This window comes from Danio rerio, chromosome 18 (assembly GCF_049306965.1).
Source record: "Danio rerio strain Tuebingen ecotype United States chromosome 18, GRCz12tu, whole genome shotgun sequence".
NCBI lineage: Eukaryota > Metazoa > Chordata > Actinopteri > Cypriniformes > Danionidae > Danio > Danio rerio.
Window position 1 is genome coordinate 9572052 of NC_133193.1, and position 18447 is coordinate 9590498.

General features: G+C 38.2%; 2 protein-coding genes across 11 annotated transcripts in view; one reads left to right on the forward strand and one right to left on the reverse strand.

Moving 5' to 3' along the window:
• The window catches only part of bend7 (BEN domain containing 7), a 152047-nt gene that overhangs the window by 10010 nt on the left and 123590 nt on the right, over positions 1 to 18447 (reverse strand). For 2 of the 9 annotated variants that reach the window (XM_073930277.1, XM_073930279.1), the window contains exons 1-5: positions 10301 to 11271; positions 4440 to 4514; positions 4094 to 4369; positions 1285 to 1416; positions 734 to 1017 (exon numbers count right to left, since the gene is read on the reverse strand). In XM_073930277.1, coding sequence (XP_073786378.1) covers positions 734 to 1017; positions 1285 to 1416; positions 4094 to 4369; positions 4440 to 4514; positions 10301 to 10340 — 807 coding nt within the window. In that variant the 5' untranslated portion in view covers positions 10341 to 11271. Of the gene's footprint in view, positions 1 to 733; positions 1018 to 1284; positions 1417 to 4093; positions 4370 to 4439; positions 4515 to 5559; positions 5625 to 5808; positions 8684 to 10300 lie in introns of those variants that run through there. The other 7 variants (XM_021473232.3, XM_073930281.1, XM_073930276.1 and 4 more) reach the window with 7 other exon arrangements.
• Positions 10434 to 16628, forward strand: prpf18 (PRP18 pre-mRNA processing factor 18 homolog (yeast)). 2 transcript variants are annotated; one of them, XM_021467629.2, is made up of 11 exons: positions 10434 to 10616; positions 10725 to 10802; positions 12904 to 12930; positions 13518 to 13622; positions 13705 to 13818; positions 13981 to 14127; positions 14783 to 14851; positions 15714 to 15854; positions 15928 to 15999; positions 16089 to 16244; positions 16359 to 16621. In XM_021467629.2, exons 1-11 carry the CDS (start codon positions 10551 to 10553, stop codon positions 16437 to 16439), a joined length of 1056 nt encoding a protein of 351 aa, XP_021323304.1. In that variant the 5' UTR covers positions 10434 to 10550; the 3' UTR covers positions 16440 to 16621.

Sequence of the window (18447 nt, forward strand, 5' to 3'; positions counted from 1 at the left end):
TTTGGTACGATTGTATTCACATCAGAAGTGAACTGTACCTGAGTTCGCATGAACCGTACCCCAGACAACCCTTTCAGGCGGACTCGAGTATGGTTCACGGGTGCACACCCGAGTTCAGAAGACATGTTCACACTAGCTAAACGTACTGTACTTTTTCAAGTGTGCAAACACAGCACTGTGAAGTCCCAGCCTATGGACTATGAGTGTGTGTGGCATTTCAGTCTATTGGCTGTGTGTGTGGTGTCCCAGTCTTTCAGCGGTGAGCGCGTGTGTTTTCAGTTATAGGTTGGAGATGAGGAACTGGTACACAGGTGCCGCTTGTTGTGACATGGATTTAAAAAGCGCTTGGTGTGCTCTCCATGGAGTCAAGTGAGGAATTCTGAGCGATCGCCTTGGCATGGAGCTTGGTTAAGCCGCGCTGGCCATCCCTTTGGGCCCTGACTCTTCTTTTTCATTTACCTTATATTATTTATGTCATGGTTATGTTAAAATAAATGTTATTTTTTGCCCTTGATGGTTGCGTCTGGTCCTCCTTTTTCTTTGAAGCTTAAGAGTCGCTGTAACAGCACCTTGTTACTTTAAACAAAAATAATCATTAAAATTAGGAATTAACTAAAATGACATTTTGCCCAAACACACACACACACACACACAACCATAAATCGCAAATCAAGAGAATTGTTTCAAGAGAATTTTCAAGTGCTCTCTGTGGTTTTCACACATTCAGATTCACCTCAGTGTTGTTTTGTCCTCCGCTGACGCTGTAGTGAGGGGAAGTTTTCTTTACAGTGGGAAAGTGGTCTGGTGTAAATGTAGCCACAGTGGAGGGCGTGTCCTCTCTGGACTGATCACACTCATTCACAGCATCCGCAGAAGGGGAGGGGGGCGTGGCTCTCTTTGTGGGCGTGACCAGAAGAGCCACTCTGTGACCCAGCCTCCTCTTTCGGCTCCTCCTCCTGGAGATGGAGGTTCGAGACGAGGAAAGCGAGACGTGAGAGCCCTGTTTGTCCTGCAGCCCTGAGAGCACAGCACAGCATAGAATACCACGGGTCATTTTTCACTCACATTCTTGTTATGATAATCTTTGTGTCATTTTTTGGTGGTCAAACGAGCATCAATGTGTGGATGCCAAATAGACAGCAAGGTTTTTAACCTGTTTTTTGATGTCGTTGATGATCCTACTGGGATAATGCATTTAAGGCTGGTCAAAATCTTGTGACATTTGCTTTAATCTGCAAGATCCTGAAGGGTCAGTCTGAGAGCACATGATTGAGTGTGTTTTACCTCTGTGAGTTTGGAGTAGTTTCCTCATGGTGCGCAGCTCCAGCAGAATGGCCTTCAGGGTGCTCTTGCAGTTGCACATACAGCAGCTGGGCTCTGTTGCCATGGCAGCAGGCGCGGGGGGCAAGGCCATGTCTGAATCACAAACACATATGCAGCATCAGTGGCGATGTCTGACACCCGGCGGCTCCAAGCACGTCTGACTCCGGTGTGTGTGTGTGTGTGTGTGTGTGTGTATGTATGTGGCTCAGGCTAACTGTGAGGGAGGTTTTGTGTCTTTTATTGTGTACTGAAGGAGGACATTACGCATTTGCTGTGTTATCCAGAGCTGTCTAGACATGTGTCAGACAGTGCATCTTCCTGCAGCCTGTGGTCACAAAATGCAAGGTTCAAGTAATGTCTTACTGTTTTTAGCAGAGGCAAGACTTAAAAATCATGAGATAAAATAAATAAATCAGTCATTTCTATGTAGTTTAAGTTGGAGTACCAATAGTTGAAAGAAAAAAAACACACAACAAAATTAAATGATGAAAAACATTTAAAGAAACTCTAAATATTAACTATATATATATATTTAGAATTTTTAAAATGTAAAATTTAAAATATCATTATTTTCATTCATTTTCTTTTTGGCTTAGATGCTTTATTAATCAGGGGTCGCCACAGCGTAATGAACCGCCAACTTTTTCAGCATATGTTTTACGCAGCGGATGCCCTTCCAATCGCAACCCAACACTGGGAAACACCCATACATACACGTTTGCATTACACACATACACTACAGACAATTTGTTTTATTCAATTCACTTAAAGCGCATGTCTTTGGACTTGTAGGGGAAACCGGAGCACCTGGAGGATACCCACACTAACACGGGGAAACATGCAAACTCCACAAAGAACTGCCAACTGTTCCAGTTGGCGTTTGAACCAGCAACCTTCTTGCTACCCACTTAGAATACACCCAAATACAATATATGAAAGAAGGCATACAAATAAAACTACTAAATTAAGAGTTCATATTTTTAAACATGAATAAACACAAATAAATTCTATAATAAATCATTTATATTATCTAATTTATAAATCATTCTGTCATTATTATATTACTTAATAATATAGAGTAATAAACCAAAAATTGCAATATTTAGGTTGAAAATGGACTCTTTCAGGGTTTTAGTTATTTGCCAAGGCAACATTTGCAATTTTGGTTTAGTTTTCGTAGAAGTGCAAACATTACTACAACTGAAAATGACTAAAAAAAGACTTAAATTAAATAAACAACAGAAAAAAACAGAAAAACACATAATACACACTAATTAATTAAATAACTAAAAACAATATAAAAAATTAAACATGAATTAATGATATAATACCACATAATGCATTATAATAATAATAATAATCATCAATGTAGCATAGTGGGATAATAAAGGGACTAGACCAAAGAAAAATGAATGAATGAATGAATGTATTTAAATATGTATACAAATGTAATTAAAATACTTGTCTGAAGAACAGAAGGCTTACAAATATAAATACTAAAATAAGACTTCATATTTTTAAATATGTATAGACCAGAAAAAATTCTAGAATAATTTATAATATTGAATAAATTATTATTTCATTAGTATATTACTTAATTAATGATAGACCTTGTACTTGAACCTTTTGTGGATTGCTTATCATCTAAAATCCTAACAACTTGTCTTAAAAAAGTATATTTACTCTTTCTGTATTGTAGTTATTTGTCAAGTTTATATTAAGAATATAAACTTGACAAACGGCAGAGAACATTACAAACACTGAAAATAACTAAACTAAAAAATAAATATAATCAAAGAAACAAACAAATAAACACCAAAACAACAAAATAGTCTGAAATTAAATTACAAAATATGTAAATAAATGAAATCAGCAAAATGCCATAAATGCCATATTAAAAAATAATGAATTATAATAATAAGTTACAAAATGCTTAAACTACGGAAGTGAGGATTTATGAGCTATTATAGTGACAAATGACATAATAAAAAATTATATACAGTTTAAGTCATAATTATTAGCCCCTCTTTGAATTCTTTTTTTTTTTTTTTTAATATTTCCCAAATGATGTTTAACAGAGCAAGGAAATGTCACAGTATGTCTGATAATATTTTTTCTTCTGGAAAAAGTCTTTTTTGTTTTATTTCAGCTAGAATAAAAGTAGTTCTTAATTTTTTAAAATACATTTTAAGTACAAAATTATTAGCCCCTTTAAGCTAACTTTTTTTTTGATAGTCTACAGAACAAACCATCGTTATACAATAACTTGCCTAATTACCCTAACCGGCCTAGTTAAGCCTTTAAATGTCTCTTTAAGCTGTATAGAAGTGTCTTGGAAAAATTCTAGTAAAATATGATTTACTGTCATCATGGCAAAGACAAAATAAATCAGTTATTCGAAATGAGTTACGAAATCTATTATTTGTAGAAATTTGTTGAAAAAATCTTCTCTCTGTTAAACAGAAATGGGGTAAAAAATAAACGGGGTTAATAATTCAGGGGGGCTAATAATTCTGACTTCAACTGTACATAAAAATAAAATAATTATATTCATAAGTTCCTAAATGATGATACTAAATGCTTAAACTACAATAGGGATTATTTATGAGCTATCATTATTACTGTGTCCGGTCCTGGTCCTGGAAGACCAAAGTGAGAATTTAACAGCAACCAGCTACAGCAAATCTTTCTGAAAGTCTCTAATAACAATTTGCATGTGTTGAATTGGGAATGGACAGGTCTGGACACACCTCTGGTCTCTAAGACTCACCATTAGTTTTGCAGTGGTTGAGCATCCTCTGTGTTTTGGATCGAGTGCTGTACTGGCTTTGAGAGAGAGGCATGACTGAGCTCCAGTTGTACTGCAGATGTTCAGGGGTCGCGCTGTGTATCACAGGCTGGCTGAGGTTCTCCTCTTGGGGCTCCTGCTTGAGGGTCTCTCCCTCTCGTCCCACTCGCTGGTACACGCGTCCCGTCTTATCACTCAGCAAGCGCATCATACCGGTTATTTGTTTCTTTATCTCCATCCCTTCATCACCTAACCAGACTGAGAGACACAGTTAATATACAGAGCCTATATAAACATGAACAAGTACATTATGGTGAATTACAGCTACCTTCACTCTCTGCTGCATCCAGAGGTTCTGCTTCAGTGTCATTCTGATCCACGTCATCCATTTCATGGCTAAAATCTGAACCAATCACAGTTTGACATCAATATAAGTTATATAACATTGTACATTAAACATATATAACATTAATCTATCTGTCTGTCTGTCTGTCTATACAATGTCAGTTCAATATCATGTCAATACAATAAAATATTACAAATATATGTTTAAAGTGATGTGATCAGAAGTGACTGCAAAAATATATATTTGATAAATTTCCATAAAGATGTAAAATATTCTGTTAAAGGTTATCAGAAAGACATACTAAATCAGGGTTGTCAAACGTACAGGCCGCGGCCGGATCAGACCTGCAAACAAATTTAATGCGGCCATAAAGGCAAATTTAGCGAGATGATTCTGTGAGCTGCAATTTTTCAATAAAATATACTGCTGTTTCAATTGTGTCATTTCGCGTAATTTGCGTAATTTCATCCGACCCAGAAGCCTGACTCAGTGTCAGTTTGACAGCCATCTCTGAGAGAAAGACCACATCAGTACCCTGTCATCCCCATATACTGTAAAATATAGGTCATATCACACCAGTGCTTCCCACACATAGACTTTACTTGGGCGGGTCGCCCAGGTGTATTTGGTGGTGACACATGAATTATACTATTATTGTCATCCTTTTTTGTATCCGTCCAAGAAAACTAAACATTCGCGATTGATTAACCAGTGGAAAATGTTCTTTAGCTCTGCACGTTTCCTACTGCTGGTTCTGTGTGTATGCGATCTGTCACTCACACAGGAACTCTTACGTGCTCTGCAGCCTTTTCCGCCAAAATGCATCCGACCGTAGTTTCTGAATCTCCTAAAATGTCCAGGATTCAGGTTTTACTTTTGCTTTCTAAAGGTGCCGTTATTTGTATGCATTTTTGCATTACCATTTTGCAGCTGACTGTGCATGCACAATATATATGAAATTTAAATCAATAATTCATTTTTATAGACGCATATACAGTTTTCAGTCTTCATAACTAGCAACTGCCTAGCAACCACCTAGAACCCCCTAGCAACTGCCTTAGCCACAGCCATATCACCCTGCAGCCCAAGACCAGTTACTTACCGAAGCTAAGCAGGGCTGAGCCTGGTCAGTACCTGGATGGGAGGCCAGATGAGAAAATTGAGCTGCTGTTGGAAGGAGATATATTATTGTGGTCGGAAGTAGTGTTAGTCACAGGCCACAGGCCAGCAGGGAGCGCTCAACCTGTGGTCTGTGCCCCTGTATTAATGCCCCAACATAGTAAAGGGGACACTATACTTGTCAGTTAGGGCTGTCTTTTGGATAAAATGTAAAAAAAACTGAAGTACTGACTCTCGATGGTCGATATGGTCGCGTAACCCCGGTGTTCTGGCAAAGTTCTCTCCATTGGCCCTTACCCATCATGGCCTCCCAATCATCCCCATCCACTGCACTGTCTCTATCCAGGGTTAAATTTGTGCAGGAACAAGCTGGAGCTGGATTCGGCACCTCTGAAATCTGATCTGGCATTTTAGCGATCCCCTTCCTTGCACGCACCCCACCCCACCTCTTCCTGCCCGGTAAAGTTTAGATCAGGTACACGGCCGGCCGGAAGTGCGATATGCACATCAATATAGCAGCATTTTTTTTTATGACGCTGTATAACAAAAATTCATGTGGCGGTTGGGTTGGGCATTAAAAATACAATTTATTGAGTAATTTAATAGAAAACATAAATAATACTCACACAACTACTGTTTTTACATTATTATGACGTTAGGGTTTAGGGTTGGGGTGGGTAGACGTTAATAAAATACAATAAACCTGAAATTTAATAAATAATATAAATAATTCTCGTTAACTTCCAGCCACAACCATATCTAACAACAACCCACCCTCTGAGCTCTTCACTTTCTTCCGCGATTCGCCAACCCTCTTCACTTTCGTCCGCGACACCCCCACCATGCTCTTGACTTTCGTTCACGAGCACAATTAATCTGTTTTAGGGTTATTTTTTCTTCTTTACCAGCTACATCACCAGCTATGAGTGTTATGATAGACCTGAGACGGTTTATGTCATATGAAAAACGTTTAAGCATGAAACATTAAAGTATTTACATTTACATAACCATTTATACATGAGCAAATAGTTTTTTTAAACACATTAAACACAAAGACAATATAACCAGCAAAACGTGGGACTTTCAGCATCTTTAAACAGTCCAGCATGAAACACTGCACATGCTGCATTTTATCCTACATTTAAATTTAAAAGCAGTTTGTATGAGCTGAGTATGATAACTATATAAACAACAAAATGGTCTTAAACAGCTTTTTATGAACGCCGCTCGACTCTTGCTGTGATGTCACTCAGAGCAGCAGCTGTAATGGTGACGTATGAGCGGTGCAGATGTGATGAAGTGATGCTGCAGGACCACCTGTAGACTGCGTGACTGTGAAGATCTTAGCACCATCACATTCACGCAGCAAACGGAGCTTTCCATCACACTTCAACAAGAGCGCGCGGACAGACTAAACGCATTAGAAGACACAGTAATAATAATAATAATAATGTAAACGCTGCTAACATTAAAAATAACGAAGACTCCCAAAAATGAACGCCGCGTCTATCATGGATGATGATGCAAGCAGGACAATGAGTGAATGATGATACATTGTAGTACAGGATTCCAGAGTGCATTCCAGAGTGCTGACGTAACGCCGGCGATGTGCTCTATTGTCTGCTGTCATGTCCGCTTACCTGCATCATTCACCAGTTTAAAGCTCTGAGATTTCCTTCTCCTCTTCCTCTCCACAAACTCCATTTTAAGGGCAGAGCGGTGAAGAGGCAGATCCAGCCCGCTTCATAAGCACACAGGCTCTTTAATCACTGACAAACTCATTAAGTCCAGCAGATGAGTGAAGCGAACCTGAGCGTTAATAATAATAATCGCTCGTCTCTCTGGACTGATGATGATGATGGTGGTGGTGAGGAGGAGGAGGTGGAGGATGGACAGCACGCGTTTGCATTCTCCTGCGGGGCTGCTCGTTTATGATGTAAATAAATAAACCTCTTAATTCTTTCAGAATTCGTCACGTCTATTCCTTTGCGCCACCTGATGGTCGCTAATATTTGTGGGGTGCAACATATGAGGGTCCAGAATTACACTGAGGAAAAGTACTCGAGTTCTGTTGTCGAGCCGGGAAGAAACTTTCCAGTCAGTTTTGGCAGTGTGTGACTTCTTTCACAAAGCATTGAAGATGAGCAATGTTAACAGAGATTGGGAAAGGTGAAAGGTTGAAAGGAGCCTCGGCTGGGTCAGTTGGCATGTCTGTGTGGAGTTTGCATGTTCTTCCTGTGTTCGCATGGGTTTTCTCCTCCGGGTGCTCCAGTTTCCCCCACAAGTCCAAAGACATGTGCTATAGATGAATTGTGTAGGCTAAATTGTCCATATATGCATGTGAATGAGTGTGTATAAATGTTTCCAAGGGATGGGTTGCAGCTGAAAGGGCATGCGCTGCATAACACATATGCTGGATAAGTTAACGGTTCATTCCGCTGTGTCGACACCAGATAAATAAGGGACTAAGCTAAAAAGAAAATGAATGAATGAATTACAATAAAACCAGCAATGCAATACATCAGCTGTTCCCAATAGGGGGGTCCCGGCCCACAAGGGGACCTCAGCAAGCGAAAAAAAAAAAAAAAGAGTCTTACTGATTTGCCTTTAGCAGCTAATAGTAATGAGCCAAGCATACTGGGCCCAGGTGAGGAAGCTCCAGACATTTCGGGTCACAGCGCTAACAATACTGGAAACACTGAGATAGTTACCTGAACTACAGTTTTATTTTATTTTCTCGAAGCAAAGAGTCCCTGACCCAGTCACAGTGCATTATCTGCGCCAAAATCCTTGTTAACAAATGCATGAGACCGTCCAAATTAATAAGACAATTGCAACAACACATCCTCAATACCGCAAGGTGTACCCAATACAAATGGCCTACTGATGTTTTGCTTTTATATTTTACATTAGGCTATTATTTGTGCATAAACATATCTAGATATCCTCATGTGACCCCACCCATTGACTTGTGTCCTCTGTAGTGGACTTTGTGTTGTCATGAATTTTCTCTGTCTCTGTCAATTCCTCCTGTGCCGTGCAGAAGACACCTTGGGCTTTCTTGTAATAAGTCATTATGGCTGGCGTGCTAGGAATCACTTCGTACACTGCATCCAAAATGGCCGACATACGGAAAAAAGCACATTTTATAAGGAGAGAGGTTAGGTATGTAAAATTTTGCTTTTAAACTGTTTTATTCACTATTATTATTACATATATTTGTTTATTAAAGTGTCAGGAAAAATACATTTAGCTTTTAAAGCTGTTAAGTTGTTTGTGTTTCAAAATATCATTCTTTTTTAAATGTCCACTATAGAGGACACCAGGACCATCTTAATGTAATTAATGACTGCATGTTGTAGGCAGAACTGAAGCAGAGAGGATTCTTTATAAGATGCTTGAGGGAGACTCTGATTTAGAGTCTGACAGTCAGACAATTAGAGAATTAGAGACAACTAGAGAATGACAATCAGTTTTAAATCGCTTTTATGTTAAATTTGTTTTGGATTAATATCACTCTTTCAGACTAAACTGTTTCAGGAATTTTAATAAAAAAGGAAAAAATGGCTTTTTTTGTTTTTGTTACATTAATATTGGATTAATATCCCTTTACAGCCATATCCTGTACAGTTTTGTGGTCGTTTCGAACTAAAATGGTCCTGTGGTCTACTACAGTGGACATGCTGTAAAATTAAAAATAAAAACAAAATGTAAAAACGCTTAATTGTAGATTTTTTTTTTTTTAACCCAAAGGATGTAGGATATCTTCTTGGGTCTCATGACGACATATTGACATGCCTACTGCAAACTTATATGAGCGATAATATTATTAAATGTGGAGGAGGGCTTTATAATATTTTCCAGGGGAAAAGGGGGTCTCAGGCAAAAAAAGGTTGGAAACTCCAATAGATGTTCAGGTAGAACTGATTCATATGTTTGCTTGTTTAAGATTGTTCATTCGTTCATTTTCCTTCAGCTTAGTCCCTTTACTCATCAGGGGTCACCACAGCGGAAAGGACCGCCAACTTATTCAGCATGTGTTTTACACAGTGGATGTCTTTCCAGCTGCAACCCAATACTAGGAAACATCCATACACATTCATTCACACACATACATTACGGCCAATTCAATTTATTCAATCCACTCATAGCGTATGTCTTTGGACTGTAAGGGACACCGAAGCACCCAGAGGAAACACCAACACAGGAAGAACATGCAAACTCCACACAGAACTGCCAACTGGTCCAGCCATGACTCGAGCCAGTGATAGGATTGGGATACTGCATCTATGCTATTTGTATTTTTTTTTTTTATAATGTTGAATAAGATGCACATGCGTGCGCACACACACGCACGCACGTGCGCACACACACGCACGCACGCACGCACGCACGCACACACACACAATAAACCAAGAAACATAAAATACAAATAAACATAACATTTCAATCCTACAACAGACAAACACAAACAAACATATCAATAAAATGAATGGCGTACAATGTGTGCATCTGATCATATGAAGACTGCTATAGACCATTTCAACGTAGTCTTGTTTCGGGCCCATGAACATTTCCTGCTTGTTATCAAACTATTTCATAACTGTAACAAGAGGCAATTCAGTCATAACTTAATGTTAAAACAGCTATCATAACATTATGAATCAATGTGTGGCTCTTTTTGGATTCTCAGTAGCTGTAAAGAGAATTAAAAAATTACAAACTTTCTTGCAAACACAGGGATTCTGCGAACACTCCCATCATGTCCTGACTGAAGTCTTCCCAGCATCAGTCTCACACTCTTTTCCACAAGATGGCAGTAATTACTCAGAATGACCTCCAGCCACCAAAACCGCCGAGAAAAGAGAGAAAAACAGTAAACGGAAACATCGTTTGTACTTCTTCCCGTTGCATGTTTATGTAAAAGTGGCACATTTTCTGACACAAACCGAAGTGTTTTGTTAATTTTTTAACATGGACATCCTCAAAGCAGAGATTGCGAGGAAAAGAAAGCTCATCGAGGAGAAAGAGCTCATAGATGTGAGGAGCGACTGTTCTAGAATGTCCAGATGTGTTTACACACCGACTTTTCCCTTCAGCTGTTTTCATATAACATTTGTGCTTGTGTTAATGTTGTGCTTTCTTCAGGACTCAAAGAAGTACTTTAAACGGGCTGAACTCGCGCGCAAAGAAGAGGAGGATTATTACAGGAGATGTGGATACAAGGTACAGATACTTGATGCACACATTTATTCACAGTCAGTTCCCAGCTTTTATCTAGACCCCAAAATTGGACGTCATAAAAATGAAGCTATATATTTTCATTTGAGCTTAAATAGCCAATTCATTCAGAGAAACATGATTTATATGTAAATTAGTTTTTGTTAAACGTTTAGTTTCTATAAGTTAGCATTTAGTGCCATTTAGCAGGTTCTTTTATCCACAGCAACTTACAAGTTTAAGTTTTGTGTTCTTTTACATTATAATTTCTATTTTTATTTGTATTAATATAGCATTTATAATTAATAATCATAACGTATAATATTTAGTTGTTCATACTTTATCATTTATTATTAAATTATTTATTCCATTCTTAATTTTTCTGTACGTTTTCCCCAATATTAGGACGTGACGTACATCTAATTTTATGTCTTAGTTTGTTTGGTCTGGACTAAATATCTAAATAAAAAGATGTGTTTAGTTCTGATACAATAAAGAAGCTTTTATTTTGTTTTGCAATGTTATTGCAATGTTATTGATCCAAAACAACTCTGTGTGCTGGCTAAACTCTCGCTTTATCTGCATACATGTGACTGTAGTTTAGCTGATGAGAATTATTGAGGAGCTTATAAATGTGTAAAACAAGACTTAAAGTGCATTTTTTTTGTGAATATTTATTTGTACTGTTCTTTAGGGTCACTTACACTCACCAGGCACTTTATTAGGTACACCTCACTAGTACTGGGTTAGGTTGGACCCACTTCTGACTTCAGAACTGCCTTTTGTGGCATAGATTCAACAAGCTACTGGAAAATTCCTCAGAGATTTCGGTCGATTTTAACATGATAGCATCATGGAGTTGCTGCAGATTTGTTGGCAGCACATCCATGATGCATTGCAAATCTCCGATTTCACCATATCGTCAAGTTCAAGAAACCAGTCTGAGATGAATCATGCTTTATGACATGGCGCGTTATGCTGCTGGAAGTAGCCCTCAGAAGATGGGTACACTGTGGAAATGAAAGAATAGACATAGTCAGCAATAATACTCAGGTAGGCTGTGGTGTTGACACAATGCTCAACTGTTACTAATGGGTCCAAAGTGTCCCAAGAAAATATTCCCCACACCATTACACCACCACCACCAGCCTGAACCATTGATAGAAGGCAGGATGGATTCATGCTTCTATGTTGTTGACACCAAATTTTGACCAAATGAAAATCTCAGTAGATTAGCAGTTTCTGAAATATTCAGACCAGCCCGTCTGGCACCAACAACCATAATACAGTCAAAGTAACTTTAATAACTTTTTTCCCCCATTCTAATGCTTGGTTTGAACAGCAGCAGATCGTCTTGACCATGTCTAAATACTGGAGTTGCTGCCATGTGATTGGCTGAATAGAAATTTGCATTAACAAGCAGTTGGACAGGTGTACCTAATAAAATGGCCGGTGAGAGTATAATGTGATCAAGATTTAAAAAAAAAAAAAAAAAAAAGTATTTGACAGTTCTATGTGTTGTTTTTGACTCGCGACATCAAAACACTTTAAATGGGCGTGACCAATTGTAGACTCAGCAATAAATGCCCACTGCTGTGATTGGCTAACAGCTTTGTATATTAAGATCTAAATAGTAAGGTAGAAGCCGGCTTCAATCTTCAAAGGAGGCGGGACTTACCTATCACATAACATAGATAAGAACATTCCAGAACCTGTGGTTTTGTCAGAGCGCCTTCAATAAAAGCTGATTTTAGAGGAACCACAGTATTGAGTTCTGAAACTTACAGTATGTTTCAATAGTACTACAAGCTCATACGTGTATAAAGATCAAGTTCATGACCCCTTTAAATCGAACCAAAAGTGTCAATTGTGAACACACAAACAGCTACATATAGGATCCACATACTCAATTGTCAGACATTTACTGTTGCTTTAAAAGAACTGTGCTATTAAAACATGTCTTCCATCTCATACTCATGCGATCACCTAAACAGCTCTTTCTCTCTAGTTCTTTTCTTCACCCAGAGCAGTGTCTTCAGTGGACTGTGTATCTCTTCTCATTTTCTCTTTCCTGCTGTGTGTGTATGTGTGTGTTTCGTGAGTGTAGGTTTCTAATGAGCAGCCTGTTGGACAGGTAGGGCTCAGGCAGACAGAATGCATGCTGCCAGACAGATGTTTGACTGGGTTTCGGCATGAATAAAGAAGATTTGTGTGTTTAATTGCCTTTGCTCTCAGTGTTGCACAAAGCTGGAGCCAGCGCCATCCGAATGATCAGCCCAGCCGCATATACAGTGATCACAGTCAAATCAGTGATGTTATGTAACCGAGGAGCAGATTCTTTGAATGCTGTCTCATTTGTGCAATGCTCTTTTTTTTTTTAGCTTCCTTGATCAATTTTGATTTAGCAGTGCCTTGCATGCATGTTCTGTTCAAATTAAATCTGTGTTTGGATTCAGAGCATGGCCCACAGGTTCATAAAGGCAAGAGATATACATGCGATTACAAGCTTTTTGATCACCTGTTGGATTTTGTGCACACTGTCTAAGGTTAGATGAGGATTCAATCACATTTTATATATGCATGATTATAGGAACAATTCTATTTTCTGTTATTGATACGTTTATGATTTTGCAAGCAGCCCTTAATCTCGCAATTATGTTTTGCAATCATTAAAACATAGAAAATGGCTATAAATATATTCACATGTATTTTTATTTAAAGATGGACAAACCTGAGGAGGAGGCGCCTCAGTCTACATCAGCCAATCCGGTGTTAGAACTAGAGCTCACAGAGGAGAAGCTGCCAATGACACTCTCTCGACAGGAGGTTGGTCGGCCAATCAGAACTCACCTGATGTTATGTGGATGTTTTTTTTCTTGATGAATAATGAATGTTTGGCTGCGTGCAGGTGATCAGACGTCTGCGGGAACGTGGCGAGCCCATCCGTCTGTTTGGAGAATCCGATTATGATGCTTTCCAGAGACTCCGCAAGATTGAAATTCTGGCACCTGAAGTAAACAAGGTAAGACCCAGTCGCCATCTTGACACTGTTGGTGACCGGTGTGTTTTTGTTTAATGTGAAATTTCCCATGAAAGCAATAACAAATGAGAGTGATTCCAAAATTACTGTACTGTATGACAGACTCATACAAGCTAATTATGGGTTGCCTTCCTGTGTGTGTAGGGTTTGAGGAATGATCTAAAGGCTGCTATGGATAAGATTGATCAGCAGTATCTGAATGAGATTGTGGGTGGAGCGGAGGGTGCAGAACTGGACACACAACATGATCTTAAAGTACATGAGGAAAATACCACTATTGAGGAGCTGGAGGTAAATATGCAAACTGAATGCTTAATGGAAACTAATTCATATGTAACTCCCATATAAGCCCACTAGGTGGCTCTGTAGTCTTGCATCTGAATTGAATAGCGTTTTAAAGGGATAGTTCACCCAAAAATTAACATTTACTCACCGTCAAATGGTTTTAAGCCTCAGGTTTCTTGTTAAACATAAAAGATGTTTTGAAGAAAGTTGAACACATGTAACCATTAACTCTCATAGTTGGAAAAACAAATACTATGGAAGTCAAAGGTTTCCAACATTCTTCAAATTATCTTTTTTTTTTTTGGGAAAAAAAAAGCCAAACAGGTTTGGAACTTGCGAAGGGTTTTGATATCCCTTAAATGTTCTTTATTTTGGTTTCCAAAACAGGCCTTCTTGTGTCAGTGACACACCTCTAATCATTTACATCATAAACATGTAATGTTAAAAATTATTAATATGTATATGATGTGATCATAACCAACACCAAAACAACTGCAGACACAAGTGCTCAAACATGTTGTTTTACTTTCAAAAGGTCTGTAAATAATGGACACCAAAGTTCCTGTCATTTAAATATATATGTGTGATATAACAGAAGTACATATGTGATGTTTTTAGTGGCTCTGTTCAAGAATAACACCTCATGATCTCTATTAAACAGGCTCTGGGAGCATCTCTTGGCACTGGTAATGACGTCAGAGACATGGACATCATAAATAAAGTATTGAGGGTACGTTTTTACTATTATTTTGTCAATTTTGTTTTTTGTTTTGTACACCCAGGCCTGAGTTTCTGTGTGATGTATTGTTTTTATTGACCATCTGTACATTAATGAGAAATGGCAAATGGAATGGGATGAATGTACAAACAGAAGATTGTATGAAGTGAATCCATTAGTAAATGAAAGAAATAATTATTTTGAAAATGGACACAACCATTTTTATCAGTGTTATGAGTTTTTATATAATGCAGGATTGCTAAGTAACAGTTATGATTGTAAATTATTAACTAAATATAAATAACAATATGTCATTTCAGCATCGATATCGCAATGTGTGAATCTGCAATAGTCACAATGCAGGATCTCAAGCAATTTCAAGTGGATTTAAACAATTTGGATAAAAGAAACTAACAAGTTTGACACAATAACAACGATTAATTGTTTAACTATTTATACAATTACACTATACCACATTAGTTTACACTTTATTATTGAATTGCTGTTCCTAAATACTGTTAAACTCTACTGAAAACCAAAAACCACTGTTTAGATAGACAGACAGATAGATCTACATTTTATGCAGATTTATTTCCCTACAAAATCATCCCAATCAATATAAACCTATGATTTTTTTTTTCATCTTGTAAAATTAAATTCACATCGCAATATGTATTGCAGAAAAACTAAATCTCGCGATGTCAGTTTGTTTTCAATATCATGCAGCCCCTAATGTATATAACCAGTGCAGCTCGTAAATAAATAATGCCCATATGAGGTTTAATATATGATTTGAATTATAGATTTATTGATCTTCTGGTGCATACTTTAACAGAATAACAGTTTTATGGTGTATGTGTGTGTGTTTTAATAGTTCTTGCTGGGTGTGTGGGCTAAAGATCTGAACAGCCGAGAAGACCACATAAAGCGTAGTGTTCAGGGCAAGCTCGCCAGTGCCACCCAAAAGCAGACAGAATCATATCTAGAACCTCTTTTCAGAAAACTGCGCAAGAAGGTATGCAGTTCTACAAGCTGTTTACACTATTATTTCATGACTGTTTAATTAACCAACTTTTTTCTTCTTGTAGAATTTACCAGCAGATATTAAGGAGTCCATCACAGACATCATAAAGTTCATGCTGGAGAGGGAATATGTCAAGGTTTGTCTTACAAATTGCAGTGTTTTGAATTTCACTACCTTATTGATGTTTCTGTGAGGAAACCAGACTGATTTTCTGTGTAATTGCAGGCGAATGATGCTTACCTGCAGATGGCTATAGGAAACGCTCCATGGCCCATTGGTGTGACCATGGTGGGTATCCATGCTCGTACTGGACGTGAGAAGATCTTCTCCAAACACGTCGCCCATGTGCTCAACGACGAGACCCAAAGGAAGTACATTCAGGTCTGAAATGACAGTTTGAATAGAAGTGCACTGTTACATAGTCTTGCATAGTCTCATAGTCATACAAGTCCTATGTTGTTTATCAGGTCAGTTACTGTTTTTTTGTGTTTTTAGGGGCTGAAAAGATTAATGACAATCTGTCAGAAACATTTCCCAACAGACCCCTCAAAGTGTGTGGAGTACAACGCTCTGTGACAAACATCACAGCATTCAGACATGTTCTCCTGTCATGTTGTACAATGTTAGACTGTCTCTCAATCTCTGAATTTGTAGATAACTTATTTACTGTAAATATACCCCACATTTAAAAATATGCATCTGCTGTGTGTATGCGTTTTGTTTAGTTTTTTTTTTTAAAATAAAAGCGTAATGTAGGCTACAGTAGTTTTTATTACAATAATTCATACTTAACACCCATTAAAATGCTGTTTATGTTGTTATCTTTTATTTGTTGTGTAATATAATTAAATGTAAAAGGTCTACAAAGTTATAAAGATCAAAGTGCTTGATGAATAGAGAAGGGTATAAATGGAGGTCGGAGCCAGCTCAAAGTGGACTGTACAAAACTGGAGTTTTTTTAATGTTTTGTATAGGGTTGCCACCTGTACCTAAAATACGAAATTGTCCAGTAGTTGAGAATGAAATTGCGCGTCCCATTTTTAATCAATCACGTATTTTTTTACTTTTTTTAAAGTAGCTTTTTATGCAAATCAACCCACATGCATTTAATGAAGTTGCCTCGTTTCCTACTTTTGATTGGGTAATAATTGATGTCATCGTTAGTTTGATTGGCCTTTGTCCAGTGAGGAGGGCAGGTCTTTTAAGCAGAGTCTGTAAAGTCTTGACAGAGAGTAGAGGCAGATGCTTCTCCAGGTAACCCCCCGCGTCTGAAAGTTTTAGAATTTAAATGCAAGCGACTGCAAAAGTACCGCAGAGAGTGGGAGGAAACAGATAGCTGGCTCCAGAGTATTAGAAAATGTTATCAAGCCAACTGCACGATTTGTCGGAGAGCGTTCTCTCTGGCTTATGTGGGTCTGTCGTGCAACAACATGCCTCCGGAGAGCAGCATTATGGCAATGACAGAGCTCACAAAAATCAAAGCACAGACAGACAGTTCTTCTTACCCTATGTCTCTCCCGAAGCAGACATATGTAATGACAGTGAACCAGTATGTGAAAATCTAGCTGGAGTTTATAGCGAAACTCGTGTTTTGTTATAGTATTTATTTTTCCTACTTTGAAAGCCAATGGTTATCAGCTTTCTTTAGAATATCTTTTTTGGTGCTCAACAGAAGAAAGAAACTCATAAAGGTTCAGAACGACTTGATGGGGAGTAAATAGTGAGTACTTTTTTTTTTTTTTAAACTAGCCCTTTAAGGTGACTCAAAATTTGAGTCACTGTCAAACAATGCTGAAATAATTTCTCATCTGAACTGATATGAGTGCAAGGAACTGTTGAGTCACAGGGAGAGTGAGTGACTTCCTCACACTGAGACTTGCACTTCCAGCTGGCTTTCTGTGATTTCAGATTTGGGGAGTCTGATTCATTTTGGAGATATTGTTGACAAACGTCTGAAGGATCTAGTTTTCTGTAAGATTTCTGTGCAATGGGTTTACAAGATTAGTGCTTGAGAGTTAATAATAAAATGCTAAATAATAAGAAAGTGAAATTGTAACCTTTACCTAAAGTGAAGTTTGTTTATACACTAATTTCGAGAGGGTCACGTGCTTATGATTGACCACAGCTGGTCCAGCATTAGCTACCACAATTCAATCGGACCATTTCTACGTCATTATAAATAACCAGAGATTCATACCACAGTAATTTTTTGCCTTGAAGAATCCCCCTTCCACCCCTACTCCTCCCCCTTTTTTCTAGATTGGGCAGCACGGTGGCCCAGTGAGAGGGGTCTGGCTGCAGACTTGGTGCAGTGCAATCTGAGCTGCATCCAATGCATTTTAATGTGCTCACCTAACCCCACCCCTAGCCCTACACGTCACAGTGACGTCACTCACTCCATTGAGTGCATTGTGCCTGACATTGCATCGCTGAGTGATGCAATCTCAGCTTGCATCATAAAGGCTGCATCCAGATACTATTGGGCCCAGTGATTAGCACTATTGCCTCACAGAAAGAATGTCACTGGTTCGAGTGCTTACAGCTTTCTGTGTTTACATGTTCTCCCCGTGCTCTCGTGGGTTTC